The sequence below is a fragment of the Taurulus bubalis genome (assembly GCF_910589615.1).
Source record: "Taurulus bubalis genome assembly, chromosome: 19".
NCBI classification, from domain to species: Eukaryota; Metazoa; Chordata; class Actinopteri; order Perciformes; family Cottidae; genus Taurulus; species Taurulus bubalis.
This window is the reverse complement of record NC_136607.1, coordinates 1620644-1643406: the sequence shown is the minus strand read 5'-3', so window position 1 is coordinate 1643406 and position 22763 is coordinate 1620644. Positions and strand designations below refer to the sequence as shown.

At 45.0% G+C, this 22763-nt stretch overlaps 2 protein-coding genes across 2 annotated transcripts in view; one reads left to right on the top strand and one right to left on the bottom strand.

The window, feature by feature from the left end:
• LOC306751827 (ras-specific guanine nucleotide-releasing factor RalGPS1) overlaps positions 1-22763 on the bottom strand; it is a 74394-nt gene that overhangs the window by 34987 nt on the left and 16644 nt on the right. The window contains exons 4-8 of the mRNA XM_079235473.1: positions 22367-22417; positions 20175-20258; positions 18826-18915; positions 17558-17650; positions 15046-15172 (exon numbers count right to left, since the gene is read on the bottom strand). Coding sequence (XP_079091599.1) covers positions 15046-15172; positions 17558-17650; positions 18826-18915; positions 20175-20258; positions 22367-22417 — 445 coding nt within the window. The remainder of the gene's footprint in view (positions 1-15045; positions 15173-17557; positions 17651-18825; positions 18916-20174; positions 20259-22366; positions 22418-22763) is intronic.
• LOC306752029 (angiopoietin-related protein 2-like) lies at positions 1441-14586 on the top strand. Its single transcript, XM_079235721.1, has 5 exons — positions 1441-1543; positions 8526-9468; positions 11074-11267; positions 12985-13255; positions 13890-14586. Exons 2-5 carry the CDS (start codon positions 8556-8558, stop codon positions 14087-14089), a joined length of 1578 nt encoding a protein of 525 aa, XP_079091847.1. The 5' UTR covers positions 1441-1543; positions 8526-8555; the 3' UTR covers positions 14090-14586.

Sequence of the window (22763 nt, the reverse complement as noted above, 5' to 3'; positions counted from 1 at the left end):
CGCTCTCTAGCCGCTCTCAGAAATCAGAAATGGAAAACTCCATCAGAGCCTTTAAAATAGTTTTCACAAATATGTCCAAAAATGTTTTACATGATACAAGATATTACGTCAAATGCGCCGGGACGGACATGATTATTTTCAAGTATTGACGCCTACATTTATATTGTTAATATTAGCGGTCAGCGTTTGAAAATGTTGCAATTCCACATTAGCATTTACAAATATGTTTTACTAAACACGGCCTTAGCTGTGACGCTTCAATAAATATCGAATGACTATTCATTTGAAAGGTTCGCTAGCTTTGAAGATGAAACCATTCACTTTAAATCAGGGGTAAATGATAAATGGACTGTACTTGTGTCTCTCTGTTCTAGTCTTCCGACCACTCAAAGCTTTAACACTACATGACATCATTCACACATTCACACATTGATGGGAGGAGCTAAGGTTCCACCTGTCATCAGGACAATCTAACATTCATACACTGTAGGAACAGCTACGGGAAACATTTAGGGTTAAGTGTCCTGCTCAAGGACACATCGACACCGTACTGCTACGATCACAGCTCTAACTGACGGCTGACTTCGCTCATCTTCTCACACACACACACACACACACACACACACACACACACACACACACACACACACACAAATATCAGGGAGTCAACTCAGGCCTGGCGGGGCAAAAACCCCGGGGACGTTTGTGGAACATTGAGTTGGCAAAAGCTTGCAGAATGGGGATTTTTCTTCTTCTTCCCTTAATCAACCTTTATTTGGACTCAGAGGGAATGTTTGGTAACCGCGATACATAATCCTTGTAATATAAATGACATCAACCGCCATATTTGTCTATGTTTCCCAACAATAAAGGCCACCCCTGAACCCTGGAGTAACAATCCATCAAGGTATTGGAAGCGCTGAGGCGTAAAGTAAACACCTCCCTTTCCTGTGGCTCCTCAGTGAGAAACATGTCAAGACCCACATGCTGCAGACCCGTGACCTCACCGACACGCTGAGGTCTGACACGGGCAGCGGTGAGGTCACGGGCGTCCTGGGCCGGCCGGGGGGGAGCAGTGGAAAACCAGGAGGGCTGGGAGGTGCAGGTGGAGGCTGAGGGCTGCAGGGGACCCGGGCTTGGGAGGCAGCGCTGGTCGCCTCCGTCTCACTGCTCCATGCTCTGCCTGCTCTTAAAGGGAGGGGAAAGGGGCGGCTCACTTCTTAATTACTTCAAGGAAAGAAAAAAAGAAGAACTCTCACTTGTGATGGCAAGAGGAGGACGGAGGGAGGAAGAGAGAGTCTGACTGGAGATGTCTGGACGGTGGAGACATGAGCTGAGCTCTGCTGCTGCGTGATTGGACACGTGGGACGCATTGAACACGTCGTCACGCCGGACTCTTTCCTCATGGTCCTCACAGGAATCCCTTCTGTCAGCAGGTGACGGGAATATTATGAGGAAGTTCCTCTGACAAACTTACGGCAGACGCAGAGGAAATGAGGAGAGACTGACTAGAGGGAGCTTAAGGAAACAGGGACAAGAGGAGGTGAGTGGAGCAATTATCTGACTTTGTATATCTTATATGCGGCTCACTGTGCTCTGTACCTACATAGTTTTTACCTTAACACACGGCTTTCTTCTCTACGCCCCACTTCAAGGATGCTACAACACACTTAATCCTCTCTGACAGTTTATATCTGTATGTGCAAACATTTCTATTTTATTTTGACACATTTGATAAGTTGTGAGGGTGTGATCAAAGTAAGCGTGTTCTGACTGACCCGTGTGCTTTAATGACTTCTCATCAATCAGTATTTGACGGTCTTCTTATTCATAGTCCGGATAGAGAGTCTGTGCAGCCAGGACTTTATTGGCTTCACTCCCCAAGGGAACTTTGTTACCTCGTTAGCTTGCTTCCCCAGCATGCGCATCATTTCAGTAAAAAGCTTTTTCTGTTGCTTAATGAGAAGAGAGGACGCTGCTTGCTCGGTGTTTTAAGACATACGACTAATTCTCAATGCAAACCGTGACGCAAATCCACCAGTCCTCCGTACACCTTCTCTCCACACTCCAACTTCTCATAGGATTGAATAGTAAATAATAATAATAACAATTATAGCTTTAGCTACGGAAAGTTCCATGCTACATTTCATGGAATATAATTCTACAGGTGACACAGCACCACAAGGTCAGTGTGACCAAAAAACACAGGACTTTCACCCAGGAGACCGCTGTTCGTGTCCCGTGTAAAACCAGAAGTCAATGTTGACTTATTTACCACAGAACTTCCACACTTAAGTAGTAATTCTAACCAGGAGCTAACCACGTACTCTTGTTCTCGAAGGCTCAAGCTCTGGAGCGCCGTACAGGAACACTTATAGAAGATAGTCCGTTGTAGGAGGACGCATTGAATAATGTGAAACTATTGGCATAAAAAAATAAAGAAACCGCTCCACAGGGAACCTTTAATGTTCCTTGAAAAACTAATTCAAGGGATCCTTCATCTGTTCACACAAAGCTGCTGGGATATTGAGTACATCCATAAAACCAACACCTCACGGCTTGGCAGGAATATAAACGATCCTCACGATGAGGTCAGTTGTGCGACATGTGTCGTTGTGTGATTCTGCAAAGACTCAAAGTGAGCCACGTTACAGCCGGGAGACGCTGATGCCGCGGTTGGCTAACGGTCAGCACAGAGGAAGGAACCTTCAGCAGAACAGGAGGACGCTCGGCAGACGCTCTGCTGCAGCTGGGTGTCTCCCCCTCACCTCCCCTCACCGGCTCCACAGGCCGGTCACGACAGACGCTGATGTGCGTTTGCAGGCGGAGACCCCGGCAACTGCTCCTGCAGCGTCCGTGTGTGAGAGGGAAGGAGGGCCAGGAAACAGCCGCGGTGACAAAGACAGATGATGGTGGCATGAAGCCTGCGTGACTAATTCATGTATCGCTTGTGTTGCCGCTGAGCGACTGTGACGTCCACCGCAGAGAGCCCTGTGTTCTCTGTGTGGTCGCTTCTTAAAAACCCGCTTTTTCAAGCGCTTGGCCTGACAGATGGTGATCTTGGCCCGGACTGGTTCTACTGGGATCCATGCTGCACACATTCACACACATTTGCCAGCGAGTTGTGGTGAATGTGTGAGCCAGCATCATAGCGGGTCATGAAATAGTTACGAAATACAACCTTTTGGTGTCGTGTACAGGGACAGGAAGTGTCTTCTTTGTGTGTCGCCCAATAGAAAGTATAGGATCCTGTTTCGGGGTGGACACGTACATTAAATGCATCCTCCAGACTCTGCAACAGTCAGACCAAGTGACGCAGAGTTTAATATCCAAAAAGACGGCGTCTGCTCGGCTGTGAGGGAGCCCAACAAACACAGCACCTTCAGCCAAGAGGCCGCTGTTTGACACGCGTTGGGGTTTTCTGGTTGTTCCTCTCTGCTCGTTACAGGTTTCCTCGACCTGATCACGTGCTTTGGTTGCCTGAACCTGACTGTACTCACATTGAGCCCAACCATGATGCTGTGTTGCCTGAACCTTGTTTCATGTTTAAGGTAATGTCATGGAGAAAGTAGAAAAAATATTTTATTCCGTGACCATTGTACTGACTGCCGTGAGACTGATGTGTGAGCAAAGTTAACTTGAAGCAGGATCTTAACCACGAGACCATAACCCTGCCTTGTGGTTTTGTTGTCTAATCCTAATTATACAGTTACTTATATGAGCCCAACCATGATGCTTTTTAAAGACCTAACTAAGTGGTTTTGTTGACAAAATCTATTTATTTTATTTAACGTAATGTCGACTTGAAGAAAGTCGTTCGAAGAGACAGGAAAAATGCAGACAATCTCTGTTCCCCCGTCCACAACCAACAGATTATATCACGTGACTATTTCACGAACCGCCGTGAGACGCTGTGTGAGCACTTTGACGTCAGCGTCGCCGACAAAGATATTTACAGAACTCATAAGTAACACTGCATCGTTACACAGAAACAAGTTGCCGTGTGTGATTGCCTTCCTGCTCAGTTCCTCTGGGCTACTTTGTCATGTTCACACAGCGCGCAGGAAATGAACACTTCACCTTCGTTAGAGCACAGATATAAAGTCTGAGATATAAAGCATGAAATATAAAGCCTGAGATATAAAGCATGAAATATAAAGCCTGCATGAGATATAAAGTCTGAGGTATAAAGCCTGAGGTATAAAGCCTGAGGTATAAAGCCTGAGATATGAAGCATGATATATAAAGCCTGAGATATAAAGCATGATATATAAAGCCTGAGATATAAAGCCTGAGATATAAAGCATGAGATATAAAGCATGAGATATAAAGCATGAGATATAAAGCCTGAGATATAAAGCATGAGATATAAAGCATGAGATATAAAGCCTGAGATATAAAGCCTGAGATATAAAGCATGAAATATAAAGCCTGCATGAGATATAAAGCCTGAGATATAAAGCCTGAGATATAAAGCCTGAGATATAAAGCCTGAGATATAAAGCCTGAGATATAAAGCCTGAGATATAAAGTCTGCATGAGATATAAAGCATGAAATATAAAGCCTGCATGAGATATAAAGTCTGAGGTATAAAGCCTGAGATATGAAGCCTGCATGAGATATAAAGCCTGAGATATAAAGCCTGAGATATAAAGCCTGAGATATAAAGCCTGAGATATAAAGCCTGAGATATAAAGCCTGAGGTATAAAGCCTGAGGTATAAAGCCTGAGATATAAAGCCTGAGATATAAAGCATGAGGTATAAAGCATGAGGTATAAAGCATGAGGTATAAAGCCTGAGGTATAAAGCCTGAGGTATAAAGCCTGAGATATAAAGCCTGAGATATAAAGCCTGAGATATAAAGCCTGAGATATAAAGCCTGAGATATAAAGCCTGAGGTATAAAGCATGAGATATAAAGCCTGAGATATAAAGCCTGAGATATAAAGCCTGAGATATAAAGCCTGAGATATAAAGCCTGAGGTATAAAGCCTGAGGTATAAAGCATGAGGTATAAAGCCTGAGATATAAAGTCTGAGGTATAAAGCATGAGGTATAAAGCATGAGGTATAAAGCCTGAGGTATAAAGCCTGAGGTATAAAGCCTGAGGTATAAAGCCTGAGATATAAAGCCTGAGATATAAAGCCTGCATGAGATATAAAGCCTGAGGTATAAAGCATGAGATATAAAGCCTGAGGTATAAAGCATGAGGTATAAAGCCTGAGGTATAAAGCCTGAGGTATAAAGCCTGAGGTATAAAGCCTGAGATATAAAGCCTGAGGTATAAAGCCTGAGGTATAAAGCCTGAGATATAAAGCCTGAGGTATAAAGCCTGAGGTATAAAGCCTGAGGTATAAAGCCTGAGATATAAAGCCTGAGGTATAAAGCCTGAGGTATAAAGCCTGAGGTATAAAACCTGAGATATAAAGCCTGAGATATAAAGCCTGAGATATAAAGCCTGAGGTATAAAGCCTGAGGTATAAAGCCTGAGATATAAAGCCTGAGATATAAAGCCTGAGATATAAAGCCTGCATGAGATATAAAGCCTGCATGAGGTATAAAGCCTGAGGTATAAAGCCTGCATGAGATATAAAGCATGAGATATAAAGCCTGAGGTATGAAGCCTGAGGTATAAAGCCTGCATGAGAGAGATGGGGTGCAGCTCTGGAGGAACCAATCACATGATTCCAGTCAACAAGTTTTGTGACAATTCAATCTGCGGAAATAAAGGATAATAAAACAGTCGTACTCCGCTCTGTGAGTATGAGTAAACGAATGCAGAAACAGAACAACGGAGCGGCGGCATTCAAGACATCGGGTCATGATTTAGAAAAGGTGGAACATTTCTCCAGTGGGAAATCAGTGGGGTTGTTATGAGAGCTACAGGTACATTTACAGGAGCGCACAGCTTGGAAACCAAATGGAAACAAATGGCCGATCCACAGATTCTACCACAGCTGGCATATGCATCACTCCCACCACATTACCAACACCGCTCCTATGGAAACAATACGCTCAGTCTCTGTAACGCACACAGGACACAGAAACCTGGACCAGCTTCAGGGGAATATCACACCTCCCACGACTATTTATATCAGGAGCTCCCAGTTATGTTCATCCACAGCTCCATACGGCCGCATGAAGCACACGTTGGATTGGTTAAATGGAGGCGTCTGCTATAGCCAAGTCTCCACCTCTAGCTAACGGTAACAATATTTGGTTTTCTTTGTTTCATTTGAAACTGAGGCGGTAGAGAAGCAACACACCATCAACATGCATATTATGTCTGGTTTCATTCCTTTCCTCTACAAACACAGACACGACGGAACATTCTGAAAGGACAAACCCATAACTTGAGCAGGAGCTTTGATCAGTCGATCGTTAAGACATCTAATGCCAGAAGATATTGAAAGAGGAAAGGTGACATCTTCAAACAGTCCAAAACAGAATACATTCATCTTACTGTGATGTTAAACAGAGAAAAGAGACACATCGTCACATTGGACAAGCTGAAGACAATGGTTGGCATCTTTTCATGTCATTTTTTAACAAAATACTTTAAATTAATCGACTAACTGCTCTATCTCTCCTCTAGAACCCATATTTATGAGCGCATAGGTCAGCGCAGACAAATAAAAACTTGAAAGAACGGATCTCCTTGCCGTCTGCGTTCATTTCGGAATACATTGTATTGAAGCCTCCGCTTCAGAGAGACAGAACAAGGACAATCTCCAACCCACTGATGGAAAAAGTCCCAGAAAATCATGATCTGTGAAGATCAGGGAAATGAATACAGACGGCATCTGCATTCTGAAAAAAGGCTGGAGTCATTTTTGCACGAGCAATTGTGATATTTTAATTTACAGTTTGGCTCCTGTGATGTTTGAGTCGATTGTCGAGACGCTTCAGAGTAGAAAAGATGTTCTGATTGTTTTAATGTTGCTTTCAATGGTGGTCTGCTTCGGAAGAAATGGGTCAGAACCACAGAGAAAGACTCAGAACCAGAGAGAAAGACTCAGAACCAGAGAGAAAGACTCAGAACCACAGAGTAAGACTCAGAACCAGAGAGTAAGACTCAGAACCAGAGAGAAAGACTCAGAACCAGAGAGAAAGACTCAGAACCACAGAGTAAGACTCAGAACCAGAGAGAAAGACTCAGAACCACAGAGTAAGACTCAGACCACAGAGTAAGACTCAGAACCAGAGAGAAAGACTCAGAACCACAGAGTAAGACTCAGCACCACAGAGTAAGACTCAGCACCACAGAGTAAGACTCAGAACCACAGAGAAAGACTCAGAACCACAGAGTAAGACTCAGAACCACAGAGTAAGACTCAGCACCACAGAGAAAGACTCCTCCTCTTTGTGTTTTGTGTCACTGAACATTCCGATGCGATGACAGTGCTTTCCCCCTCAAGACCAAGAGAATCATCATCAAAACACAGCGTGCCTTTATACCAGCGTTGAGCCGAGACTGGAAACAAGGAACGAGTCACATCCTTTAACAAAGACCGGTGCCGGGCGCGTCGCTGTGCGGCAGAGCCGCTGACGGCGTTCACCAGAACCGCTGAAGGAGGCGAGGAAGAGCTCGGTTCTACCCTTAGTGTGTCCAGAAGCCAGCAGCTCTGGGAACGGCAGTCAACGGGCCTGTAGCTGCAAAATCTGCCAAAAATTATGTAATACGGCATAGGAGTGGATTAATGGGATTATTTCAGAGATGATATTTATATAGATTATTACTAATCAAGGACACCAAATACCAATAAACATTTGTGGTAGAGTTTACAACTTCGTCTCAACATTTAGAACAATGCAAACTCCACCACAAAACTTTGGACGAAAACTCGTCGATTATCAAATAAAAGGAAACATGACTGAAGTTGAGGTTGCTGATATTTAATCGAATGCTAAGAAAAAAGACCTGTTTAACATGACCTTAAAAAGGAACCTTCTCACGCTGGTTGTGTGTTCATCATCAAGGAAACGGTTGAGAGATTCTCAGAGACGAACAGAGTGCGGCTGTCTCATAGGGTCGGGTCAAATGTGCATCGGCCGGCCCGCTTGTACGTCTTGGTGCATGAAATATCTTAATCATCGCTGTGCTGCGTCTGAAACTATGATAATCTGGTCATGGGTCACACCTCTGGTTGCAGGACGAATCGCGATGTTCATTGCAACTTCAGCTATATCTGCAGCCGCCGGGGCAATTCCAGTCTGCGTCCCATCTGTGGCACGGTAGTCTTCTTTAGTGGTGTTGATGGCGAACAACCAATCAGACGCTGTGGTGGACAGGACAGACTGGTGACTACAGACAGAGAGAGGAGGCGGCAGCAGAGCAAAAGTAGCACATATATGAATGTATTCACCAGCAATGAGCTAGAAAAAGAAAAAAAAACGCATTTGATAGTCGTAAGAATTATCAATATTGATGCCAATAACCGTCAAAGGCAGATGTTTGGTCGATGGTGGTATTATTTCAGTGAATGAAGTGAGAGATTATGCATTTACTGATAATCTCTTCCAGAAATCACCTTGGCTCGGCTGCGGCAGGACTATGCTTCTCCCCGCGGGGGTTCTGCTGCTGCTCCTGTTGCTCCCTGGACCCGAGGCCTCCATCCAGGGAGACACTCAGGAGATCGGGGCGAGCGACGAGCTCGTGGAGAGAGAGTTCTTCTACGCGGCGAAGCGGCCGAGACGAGACGCGGTGGACCACGGCGCGTCCCAAACAGACAAATGCTCCTACACCTTCATTGTCCCGCAGCAGAAAAACAACGGGGCCATCTGCGTGAACTCCAAGGAGCCCGAGGACCTGCTGGAGAACCGGGTCAACAAGCAGGAGCTGGAGCTGCTTAACGTCGAGCTGCTGAAGCAGCGGCGGCAGATCGAAGCGCTGCAGCAGCTGGTGGAGGTGGACGGCGGCGTGATCAACGAAGTCAAGCTGCTGCGCAAAGAGAGCCGCAACATGAACTCCAGAGTCACGCAGCTCTACATGCAGCTGCTGCACGAGATCATCCGCAAGCGGGACAACGCCCTCGAGGCGTCCCAGCTGGAGAACCGCGTGCTCAACCACACGCAGGAGATGGGGAGGCTGGGCTCGCGCTACCGCGACCTGGAGCACAAGTACCAGCACCTGTCGGCCATCGCCAACAACCAGAGCGCTCTCCTGGTGCAGCTGGAGGAGCGCTGTAGACGGGGAGGAGCCCCGTACGGGGCGGCGCCGGACCGGAGCCGCCCCGCCCGTCCTGCGCCTCCGGTGATCCCTCAGCCTCCGGTGATCCCTCAGCCTCCGATACAGATGCCCCCCTTGTCTCCTGGAGGCTACAGACCCTTCCATCCGCCCACATACCCCCGCCACGCCAACAACCCCATGTACAACGAGATACAGAACGACCAGAACGCCAAGGCCTTACCGCTCCCTCTGGCCACCATGCCGAGCGCCGCGGACGGCTTCACCAGCGAGCCCTCCGGTGAGTAGATGCCCACGCACACACGTTCACGCCGTCCCTCTGACGACACAGGACACGCAAATCTGTGGAAAGGTTTCTTCTCAATAACTGCAGAGCTATTCATACCGAAATCTGTGCAGGAAGAAGATCAGCGTCTGGCAAAAAAAAGGCCAATTGTTGTTGTTAAAAGCTATTTTATATAAATGATCAGAGTGACCTATTTGCATGATTCTTGCACTTGTTTAGTTGAATGCACTTTGAATCCCTTTGGGTAAAACCATCAGCTAAATACAAGTAATGCAAGAGCAAGTCCCAGTGAAACAGAAGTTAGAGTGTCTTAACCTTTTGAAAACAAACCTATTTTTAAGCCTCTGCTCGAAAATGTCATACACAAACTAAAAAAGGTGCATCTCTGCAACCACTGAATAATGTTGGTGTTGTATTATAAAAGAGTATAATGTGAGTTGTGTGTTCAGATGTGTAAATATCAGTCTAGATGTTGCTGGTTATGAGTAAATGTAAATAAATAAAAGTGAATTATACAGTTTTTATAGCAATATCTGCCAAAGAGCCCATATGGGCTCCACAGTTTCCAAAGTTATGCTTCCCTAGTGGGACGTATCCTCTGGTGAACCAGAACATTTTAGTGGGATTTAAATAAAATCCGTTGCATTTGATTGGACAGCTAGAAAGTGGCTGGGCTTAGATTGTATGTAGCCACAGTCCTCTGTGGCTCCATACACATGGATGATTGTAATGATGCGGTTGGTTGAAAGCGATTGTTCAGGCTTACAGGAGCACACGTCATATTGTGTTTCGATGAGTGGCTGTTAACATTCCTTTGTAAATTTAGTCTGAATAGTGACAGGAGTTTAAAACTTAGCGATCATATTACACCATAAAGACAACTGGCTATTAGCTACGCCTGATTGTCACAGCTGGGGTTGGATTTGATCCCAGCTGCTATTTAACCTAACCTGCATGTGTCTGGACTGCGGGAGTAAAGCTGGTGCATCCTGAGAAAACACACACGGGAACGAGGAGAACACAAACTCTGAATAGAAAAGCCTCCGCCACTCAGAAGCCCTGTGAGGCAACAGCGCTAACCAACACCAAAACAAAAACATGCAAAGCCCCAAAAAATAAACAAATAAAACAAACTGAATTCGGAGCTAATGTTCCAGACTGATTCCAGACCCTGATTTTACAGAATGCTACAAAACAAAAAGCTTTCCAAGACTCCAGAGAGGATAAATGACACCAGTCTCATCTACACAATGGTGTTAGGAGAGTTGAATAAAGTACAGCCGTTTAAACGTGTCCTCTCCATGGGATCTCCTCTGTGGTTACTAAGAAATGAAGTGTAGTTTTGCTCACTGTAATATCTGCTGCTGCCAGGATCACAGACACTGGAAAGCATTTGTCATCTTTGGCAAATACACATGGTCAACAGTGACTTCTCTTTTCCTGGAGCTCTTTGACCAAATGTTCTCCCATTCGTTTTGATGTCGCAATGTCGGTTAGTTGCGCAGGTTGTTAGAATTATAATGGTGATGACGATAGCATGTCTGGGGAAACGAATGCCAGTCGGGAAAGCCTTTGTAGATCATTTCGTCTCCCCTGCAGGTCCTTTCAAAGACTGTCTAGAGGCTCTGGAGGCCGGATACACCAGCAACGGCATGTACCTCCTGAAGCCAGACAACGGCAACCAACTCATGCAGGTTTGGTGTGACCAGACACACGACCCTGGTGGCTGGACGGTCATTCAGAGACGGCAGGACGGCTCTGTGAACTTCTTTAGAAACTGGGAGACCTACAAGGTAAAAAGGATCCGAGCTCAGAATCACCAGGTTCCACATGCCTGCCAACAACAATATACAGTGTGTGTGTGGGTGTGTGTGTGTGTGTGTGTGTGTGTGTGTGCAAGTATACGGTTCGAGTAGAAGCGGCGCCAATCCAAGTGCCAGCGGCAGCTATTCGAGTGCGAAGACAGGTGTTTGAGGGTCAGCTTTATAACATCTGAACAGGAAATCAATAATAAAGATGAATAAAGATAGACATACATTTCTTTGACTACCGTAAAAGTCGGGTTACAAGCCGCTTCTACCTCCAGTGGGTGTCCCCCGCTGTAGCAAGCTAGCAGCAGCGCAAGCTACTGCTGCTGCTAGCTTGCGCTGCTGCAACTGCCCGAGTCGGGTGTCGAGCCGGGGCTGGCCCTGCTACCTTGGGGAGCTAGCAGGAGCAGCGTCAGGAGCGCTAGCTGGCTACAGCAGGGAGCTAACGGGGACACTGACCGAAGGTAGTAGCGGCTTGTAACCCCACTTTTACGGCACATACGGTACAATAACCACCGGTTAAATTAAAATACCAGTAATACCAGCGTCACTTCAAAAAAAAGTTGGAAAACTGCCATAAGTTGTGCATTACACTACAATATATCAACAATAAATGTGGAAAGACTAGAAAGAAATATGTAACAACAGTTGAGATAAGAATAATGATGAAAATTGGGATCATGATTAAGTGTGTAAAAATGCAATAGTATGAATAAAAGAATAAGATTAGTATTAAATGTACAGTATAAATAAATGCAGTCTGAATGCCTGTACAGTACTGTGCAGTTGAAATATTACACAAATGATTGAAGTGAACGGTCCTTATTGTAAGACAAACTGTTTGGCAAATCGATTGTGTTGTGTAAGACGTGAGTAATCGTAAGAACGACGCAACATCCAAACTATGAGCTTACATGCTCTCATTGTTGCAGCGATCCAAGGACTGCCGTGTGTCCCAGTTACAACCGGTGGATACCGGTAGTAACTGGGACACACGGCAGTCCTTGGATGCACCGGTAGTAACTGGGACACACGGCAGTCCTTGGATCCACCGGTAGTAACTGGGACACACGGCAGTCCTTGGATGCACTGGTAGTAACTGGGACACACGGCAGTCCTTGGATCCACTGGTAGTAACTGGGACACACGGCAGTCCTTGCATCGCTGCACAGGCTGCAACAATCCACCCGACGTTACGCACATTCTGGTGCACAGCAACCCTTCATTTGCCAAATATTAACATTGTGTGGCCTAAAGTGAGGACATCCCAAACGTAAGACCAAAGTACGGAGGCATACTTCCAAGTTGTCCCCCAGCCCAAATCATTCCCCAACCCACCCTCAATGAGTCAACAAGGCACTTAAAGCCAATTCTACGCTCACATTTGGCCGGGACGAGGACTCCCTCCTGATTGAACCCATGTGTGAAGTAATTGAAACCAGTGATTCAGACACACCGAGCCCCGGTGGAGAGGATCTTTAACATGACCTGCCGTGACGCCATTGCTCTCGGCCTCTCACTCCGACATCATACCAGCCTTTCACGGATGCTTGGAAAACATGGACGCTTTGTTGTTGGAAGGCCACGGCTTCATCCAAGGGAGTTGAGCATAAAGGCACAGCTTCTTTCTCGTAAACGGTAAACCATGGAACAGTAGGAATGGATTACTACTGAGCAGCTAACTTTCTTTCTCCTTTCACAGCAAGGGTTTGGAAACATTGACGGTGAATACTGGTTGGGCCTGGAGAACATCTACTGGCTGACCAACCAGGGCACCTACAAGCTGCTGGTTTCTCTGGAAGACTGGACCGGACGCAAGACCTTTGCCGAGTATGCCAGCTTCCGCGTCGAGTCCGAGGCCGACTTCTACAAGCTGCGCGTGGGCCGATACCACGGCAATGCCGGAGACTCGCTCACCTGGCACAACGGCAAGCAGTTCACCACGCTGGACAGGGACCACGACGTCTACACTGGTGAGTGGAGGCGCAAGAGAAGCCATTCGTAACGGTTGAAACGACTAGCATGTTGGTGTCTGATATGTGGCGCAGTCTCCACAGTAGTTCAGATTCACTTTGAGTTCCAGTCTTCCACTGGCCTCAAATCTCACGCAGCATTCTCCTTCTCTTTCGCGATCTGCGGTATAGAATTTTAAAAAAGGGCACCATTGCTGCATCTGAGATGGCAATGGTTATGCAAGACCAAGTAAAACATAACTGGCTGTTTCCATGGTGGTGTAAATACCCACAACCCTACTTTCCACTCCTGCTTTGTGTTGGTGTAGATCTGTCCAACATTTGTAGAGCAATGACAACTCGCACATGGAAAAGAGCATGACTGGCGCATGAACTGATGCGCACGCGCACGCACACGCACACACACACACACACACACACACACGCACACGCACACGCACACGCACACACACACACGCACACACACACACGCACGCTGAGAGTTTGATTGTTACAGACCTGACTGACAAAAAGGTCAATTCTGCAGGACCTTTATGAAAACAGCAGGGTGCTCAATGGTTAATGATCAATCGTCGCCCGAACCCAGAGGAGTGAGACATTCCCCCCCGTCTGATTTGATTCCTTGCGTCTCCAGGTAACTGTGCCCACTACCAGAAGGGAGGATGGTGGTACAACGCCTGCGCTCACTCCAACCTGAACGGCGTGTGGTACCGCGGCGGGCACTACCGCAGCCGCTACCAGGACGGGGTCTACTGGGCCGAGTTCAGGGGCGGAGCTTATTCTCTGAAGAAAGTGACCATGATGATAAGGCCCAATGCAAACATCTTCCATTAACACTTTAAACCAGAACAGACCTGACTGGACGAACATCAGAGGGGTTCTACGTCTATATCACACACAATCCTTTGCTTTTTTCCTGTTGGTTGCCTCATATTCACAATGTAGCTTCAAATTGCAAAGTGAACATTTTATTTTAGGTATGGCTGGTACTTCCAATGTATTACGGGTGCTATATTATCTATGTATAATATATATTGGGATCAAGTCGACAGGAGAGACATCTGGTTATTTATTTTGATAAAGTTTTTCGGAAAATTGCTGTAAATTTGGATTTGACAATAGTTCAAACAATGGGTTGCAATTCTTCTGACCTCCAGTACTCTTAAACAGGAACCAAGTATCAATATATATATTGCAAATATCAGTCACTGCATTAGTGTGCAGGTACAGTATTTACTAGGTATTCTGTGTATATATATGCTGTCTCATTAAGATTATTTTTGTATAGTCTGTATGTTATCAAACATTCAATAAACGATGTAATAACTCTGTGCGTGTCTCCAGTGATCTCATTTCAATCAGCTCCACTATCACGAGCCCAGAAAACCAAACACCAGAAAACCAAAAACCTTGAAGACAAACAGCAAGGCATGAAAATAGAGGAAAGCATAAACCAAGAAAAGAGCAGAGCCAGTTCACACGTGCAACCAGTTACATGTGCTCTAGAGTGAGTTATTAGCTCTTAAAGTGGCTGCAGCCAGTAATATTAATAACCATAAGATGTTCTTTGGATGAACAAGATTCTGAGAAGCCGCTCAGATGCATGTGTCCACTGACTTTAATTAATAAATCACTGCACTCAGTGGAGCGTGCCTTCCTCCCAAACAATGGAGACCTGAAGCTCACTCAAACGTCCCACCCTGCTCCATTATAGTCAAGATGGCGGCAAAGATAGCAAAAACAGGGATGTATTATTTTCGTATCGTCCAAAACCCAGACGGAGGACTCACCGAGGTAAGGGATGCGGGGCACCATCTTCAGGGAGCGGATGTACTCCCTCATGCGGGTGTAGTTCTCCTCTTTGGAGGTCAGATAGTCGAGCTTCTCAAACGTGGCCTTGTCTTTCCGGCTGATCAGCTACATCAGAAAAGAACGAACACACACACACACACACACAAACAATTTATTGGTGCGACTCAGAGCCTATTACCTGAGAGGCAAACACACAAACACCCCATCTCCTGTTCCAAAACCCAGAAGTACAGTGTTTGTAGTTGTTGCCCTCTTCACTGCCGTCGGCTGCAAAAGCTCAGCGAGTCGGAGGAGCTCTGCATCATCCTGAGCGGTTTAAACTCATTTGGCAGTATCTGGTTTTTCTTTCCTGCCAATACGTGACCCAGTACCTTTGCTCAGGCACAAAGTTAGTGACTGAGTGGGATTGGTTTCCATCAACTGCACAAAAGAAAACCGGAAGGGGGGCTTGGCGGGGAAATCAGCCCAGAACGTCCAGAGACAAAAAAAAGTCAAAGTTGTTTAAGCTCCTACTCTCACAGGCTCCACTGGAATACTCTCCTCAATCAGGAGCACCAGGTGTAGCCCCTCAGGGCGTGCCGACCCGAATACAGCTCCCGTACCCCACAGTGACTAAAGCAGCTGCCAAGCTATCCCTGTTCCTCTTCTCTTTATCTCTCCTCCATGGCGATATGCCAACTGACTGCCTTCCTCCTCCTGGATGATATCAGCTGTAGACGACCAACATCATCGTAACATAAACAACATGCCCAAAGGCCAACAACATAATCTCTGAATGAAAAAATAATCTCTCAATCTTGTCTCTGTCCGGTAATTCCTACCACCACTACTGTTACAGTCTGTGTGTGGACAATGAGCTTGTACCAGTAACTCCATTTTAAAAGTTTACTCAACAAAAGTAAAGATAAAGGTTCATTCAGTGCTCAACTTGGCATAACGGTCAAAAGACTGTCTTGCTCCACAGACTGATTAACCTCAACTGAGGGATATTATGACGAAGTCAGTAAGGTAAAGGAGCATTTCAACACACTTTTTATAAATCACTAAACACATCTTATTATAGTCTATTATGGCTCTTATTTATAAGAGAAACAGCACATGTATCATCACTGTAATCAAGAAGGGATGTTGTCTTTTTGGTTATTGTTGTTTTTTTCTGGTTGCTTAGTAGATTGACAGATTCATTATTTTGATGGAAAAATAATCTTCACATTGAAGACGGGCATTGTCACTGTTTTCTGATATTTTAAGAGAACAGACTAATTGAAGATGAAAGATTGCTTGTGGCTGCCTTGTGGTTGGACAACAGTGAAAGTTAATATCAGGTCAATGATCATAAAGCTCATAGTGAATCAAGACTTTTAGAATTTGGTTGGATCAAGAAGCTGGTGAAAAAGTGAGCAGGCTTTTGATAATATAAATCGTTATAGTCTGTAAATATTCTTCATTTCATTATTCTTTTAGAATCTAGTCTACTAGAGTCCAGGTTGTGCGAGGTCAGTTTAACAAATACTTTCTGTGAGAAGTTTCTGTTCCTCAAGGTTCCACGCTTTGCACCACAACACTCACACATGTTTATAAGTATATTGACAATAGAGAAGCAGACTGGTCGTTGCACGTTCCAGCCTCGTGAGAAAAGATGAGGACACGATTCTCCTCCTCTTAGACAAGTTAGAGCCAATAGAAATGTTAGATGTTCATGACGGAAAACCGTGTATTAAAGAGCTGAACTTCCGGCTGTTCGGGGTGTTTTTGGACGGTCAACCTGCGTGTTGACTGGACGACTGCCTGCTGTCAAGACTGCAGTATTTGTTACTCTACTTGTGATCAAGGAAAATAAATTCAGAGAACGAGAGAAGTTGTTTGGCTAAGTTCTTCCGGAGGCTACGCCAGGCATCCAATAATTGACACACGCTATCAATTTGGTGACCCCGACGTGATTTGAACACCCAACCTAAAAACTATATATTCAAATGTCTCCTCTTAGTTGATTTAAGTTGGCGTGCTTGCTTCTCGTTCTTTGCTGATAAAGCAAATGTCTCTCTGTCCTCCGTTGTCTCCTCGGAGCAGAGAGACAAAGGCCACTAGCCTGCAGTTCAGATCATTCTTCTGTAACTAGTGTAACATGACAGTATGGTGGCGCACTAGCTGATAATTACACAAACTAACAACTTTGCTTCATCCACACACTCTTGTCACAGCGTCTGAAAAGCACAGAACACACACATCCAGGCTGTTGAGTCGTAGAAGGAGTTAACTGCATGAGTGACAATCGATCATCATTTCCACCACGTGACTTTTGTTTATGAGTTCCTTCGTGTTCCTTTGAGCTTGGCCTTTGTGAATGAGAACCAGTTAGAACAGGTAAACAATATATCACCCTCACAATGGGTCAGTCAAGGAACTGGGCCTTTTGGGTGTGAACCTGCTTTAGTGTCACTGCAGAAACTCAAAATGTAGTCATGGTAATGATTTGCCATGTTGTCTTACCGCCCAGGTTTTGCTGAGTCTGAAGATGGGAGCGCTCTGCAGAGCCGACACCACCGACACCAGAGAATGAAGGTTGTTCAGCTCAAAGAGTTTCTGGGGAAAACACAGATATGTTATGAACAACACGCAAAGCATTACCAAGGTTTCACCAATAGTTGGCACTGGGAAAAATGCACCTGTCGTTAGCTACAATAATAAAACACACACACACACACACACACACACACACACACACACACACACACACACACACCTTTAAAAAATAGATATGCCCTCTTGGTTTAGGAGTCAGGGTGTTTGTTTTGTACTCAGTCCCACAAACAATGTGGATTATATAATCCCCAACAAAGACACTTTTCCCTCCCGTTTCAGTGGCGTTTGATAAAAACTACACTGAGCATCTGTTTTAGGAAATTACAGAACCTTTAAAAAAAAAAAAAAAAAAAAAAAGTATATATATGCGCGTGGTTTCTTTTTAAGATGTATGTTTTCAATGGCTTCTGACTGTCTCCTATAGAGCCAACTTCTGACCAACCCACGCTGCAGCAGAGTTCATCCGCTCCTAAACCACATTTCTTTTAATCGGGACATGTTTAAAAAGGTTGCCTTCAATTGCTCGACAGTTGAATGGAAACACAGTTGTTCACAGCCGATGTAGCCCAATCAACCTAATCATCCAACCTTCTTTTCTACGATTAGCTGTCCTGGGAATGGAATATACATACTCCATTATACTCATTTTTATATATATGTTGTCGGGGTGTGAGCGGTCCCAGCCAGGTGCAGAGCGGGTTTCAGTGGCTTTGCCTCGGTCGTCTATATCTGTGTAAGGTGCCAAGAGCACTATGTCATCGTCCACATTTCCCTGCTCCATTATTCCCTGCTCAGACCACAAGAGGAGAAAGGCCATTTGGTTTCTGCAATCAGTGTCTGCTTTCCCCATCGCTCCCTGTAGTGTAATAAAGTACCTGGGCACGTTCATGCTGCAGCTCCAGAGACTGCAATTTACTTTTTTATTTTTGGTTGAAATTGCTTTACAAGCAACTGAACGTGACCCATGAAAAAAAACAGCTAAAACACTTCACCAGCTGTTGGCTTCGTGTCTACAAACTTATCCACGTCTGATGATGGACGTTCCCTTTACACTGAACCGCTTAGCAAACACCACATGGATCAATCTCTACTGTGACAATAACAATAATAACAGACAACAATCTGCTGTCCGCTGGTTCTGGTTTGTAAGAATAACATAAATGTAATCAACTCACCTTTGCTATTTTGACAAAGTGGCTCAGTATTTCTGCTCGGATCTTCAGCGTGTGGGCAGTTAGGATTTCTCTCACCAGCCAAAAGCTCACCTGAAACAAAACAACCACATTTACAGCCCTGCGAGGTTGTAGAACGGCAACAACCAGTCAAGCAGCAGTTTAAATCCACGTCTGTCCAATAAGCAGACATTACATTTGTGTGAACGGATCCTAATTAGCGTATACATTATTGAGATATGGCCAAGAAGTGTGTTTTGTGAGGTCACGGTGACCTTTGACCACCAGATTCTTGAATCCTAGAGGATGTTTGTCCTAAATTTGGTGACGATCGCTGAAGACGTTCCTGACATCACGCTCACAAAGCTGGGTTGGATGTGAGGTCACTTGCTTGATTCCAAGCGGACTTTTCGGCCAATTTTGAAGAAACTGCAGCCAGGCATTCCTGAGATATTGCATTCACCAGGATGGACCGAGAGGACGGACTGACACATGCAGTCCGAGTTCAAGAGCGGCGCTTCAATAAAGTTGTGGACGTGTTGAAAAGCAAAGCAGCAGAAGTTGACATGTCCTGACTTTTAGGGTCACGCTGGATTCTATCAACGAAACCGGAAACAAGGGATTGCATTATTACAAATCATATTTCTGCTTATGTGAGACCATGAAGCCTTTAGTGTATCCAGAGGGAGCTGCGTGAAGTTTGATGAATGTCCTCAAGTCATGTCAGAAAAAAACAAGATGGCGACGGCTAAACGGCCGAATCGAGGCTTCAAAACATGGAGACTGCGTCCACTCCTCATATACAGACAGGGTCCACACACATTGTGACCAATGGTTTCATGACTTTAAACCAAAGGTCCATTACAAACATTTAGTGAAATCTGGGTGTAAACAGTAAAAAGTGAGTAAATGTAGTATTTAAACTAACAATGAGAATACAAAGCATACAGTAAACCTTAAATGACTCAAATGAATGAGACAATAGTTTGATTAAAAGAATAAACATTTATATAGATGCCTGTATGTATGCCTGCTTATATTTTGTGACTTTTCCAGGCCTGGAAATAACCATTTTAAAACTCCATGACCTTTCCAGGTTTTCCATGAGCGTAACAACCCCGACTGACTACGGATTAAAACCAACAGCTATAGAATCCGTCAGTGAGCTTCTTGAGGTTACGCTCAGTAAGGGAAGAGTTTCACCTCCTTCTATGAAGTAGGGAATGAAGATATTTGCCCACTGGAACAGCTTTAAGAACGTTGATGCTTTGTCCTCAATAGTATCTGTTGTTCACGAGCCAGAAGGATTTCACATTAAGGTCCTGAGGAGATCGGCGGTGGAACAGACGTACCTGGTTGAACCGGCGTGTGAACGCGACCACGTTGGGGGACAACCTGTGCTTCTCCTTCCCGTTCCACCCGCAGCTGGCCAGCTCCTGACCATCAGAAAATCACATAAGCAATTAACCTTAACCAATACCATCCCATCGACTTGCATTGGGAACGAGAGGTCTGGAATGTTTGAATAACCCTCATGTGTTCATTCATTATCACTAGATCTTAAAAAGCAGTAAACCCAGAACACAAAGTACAGCTGAGGCTGATGGGAACGTCAGCTATGAGTCATAAACCAAGTATTGGATAAATTGGGGTTCAGACCTCATGAGAACGCAAAATGAAGAGTCAGGGAATTCACCCTGAGAGACACACATGTTGGTATGAAATTAAATGACGTTTCATCCAATACTTGTTACGACATTTCACTCTAAAGCACAGAGGTCAACCTCAAGGCGGCGCTGAGGGAAAAGTCCGGGGATCACCGACGGCAGTAGGGTTCATCCTCTGGGGATCAAGCACCTTGGTTCAAATTCTATGGCAGATTCCAGAAGATCACTGGGATATTCCAGTGGACCGGTCGGCCGCTAGCATGGCTAAATATGGAGAGGAAAGCATTGGACCGGTCTTAACGTCAAAGTACTGACACATCGCCTGAGCCTGGTGTGTAAACTAGAGATATACCACTTTATCCATCAATCACTGGAAACATTTTTACTTTTGCGCCAACCTAAATTACACCGATGAGATAACTGTCACTGGACCGTGTTGGACGGACTCAGTGCGCTCGGCCGGTCTTACAAATAAAGGAGCTGTTGAAAGAGAACTGCTCGACCTGGAGTTCACTTCTAATCCGTCGGTCCCTAACGTCTGTGCTGCTTCTCCTCCCTGCATATCTGTTAGAGCCTGTGGTGGGAAGGAAACCCTTCAGGGCAGCGCCTGCGACTTCGTTGACTAACGGAGGAGAGGGTACGTGGGCTCCAGTGGAGAGTTCAACCGCTGAGCTCTGGGTTCAGCTGAGTGGCAACAGCTGCGAAGGCATGAGAAGTATTTGGAGCAGAGGAGTAGATCTCTAAAGGGGTTCCCTGTAAAACACTTTGTGAGGGACTGTTGTACATCTAATCTGAGACAAATCATTAAACTCCTGGTCAGAGTCACACAAAAGAAAAAAAGTGAGCAAATAGAACTTTTAGAGATCTCCGATTGTTTGTTTTTCCCACCGTTGAACCAGTCTAAAGTCAGTAAAACATCAAATATCCTTTTACTGTGTTCTAGTATTTATTGGGTTTTCCTACTTAAAAACACAATTAAAATCATAAGGAAATAAAATACTTCACTGTCATGGATTAAAACAAATCTTGTCAAGTTTAATGATGAATTATAATCTCTTTAGAGTTATTGTAAACAGATCATTATTCATCTCCAATATCTATTTCTGTTGTTGTGAAAACATCTCCTTCAAACAGCTGGATGTATGCTAGTTCCTCACCAGCACTACATTCTACGAGATTACATGTGAACACATCACGATAACGTTATAATTTACCGACAGAGCCTGAATGCATCATAATGTAACTGAACAGAACCGTCGTCCTCCGTTTGGTTTAAACACTGATTTGTGGTTCACGATGAAACGTTATCAGTAGAAAAGCATGAGTGATGTCCTGAGCACATATTTTACTGAAGATTGTGGATAATCTGTTTCACCTTCACATGCCAACCCGTGAGGGAGATAAACCATGACCTCCAGAAACAGATTCTACACAGAGGGACAGAGACAAGACTTTGAGATCGGAAGCATTCTGGTTTCCGTTTGGAGCCATTTGGCCGAAATGCAGTCCCAGAACCCATCAGTCACGACACTTCTACCATTTATTTGTTTAGAACTAGCTTGTAAAACCGGCTACTTGTGAAGCATACGAGCAGTCATACACGAGGTGCTCATCTCCATTCTCACATTTCAAGTTGCTAGTCGGACTGTAAGTATAAGCAGTGCACAGAAAAGGAAGTCTTGTCCACTGTTGTCCTCTTGAGAACTCTGTTGCGTGGTAAGAATGTTCAACGCACGCAGTACCAAGATAATGATGGAAAAACATTAGAAACTGAACATGTATGAAGTACCAGAACCCTTATGAGTGCACCAAAGCTGTACACTTGCTGTTGGAAGTTCGCAGTGGAAGCGATGCTCAGGACAACAGGAGTCTCTTACCTCTGGATATATCGCTTTGAAGACCGGCGCGTCCATCAGGGTGATTTGGCTCTGACGAAACAAGAAAGAAATATTGTAGAATACATGGGAGAACCGGCTGGGAATCACCAATGAAGTTAAGATAAATGAATATGATGGACCATGTCTGAGGCGGCAGAGTTCAAGTAGTGAGACGATCATACGATCTGCTCCCGTGTCCGTTGTCCACGGTGGCTTTACGCCGTTGGAGAAGTTAGTTCTCGTTCATCAAGCTGCTGCAGACATGTGGACCATCAGGACACGCGTGTGGATTTATCCACGGCCTTAAAGTTAAGTCGATCTGCACCCTCTACTTCTGGGCAATAAAAAAGTATCGGTTCAGGCACCGGTATTGTTTTAAAGTATAGGTTTAGCACCG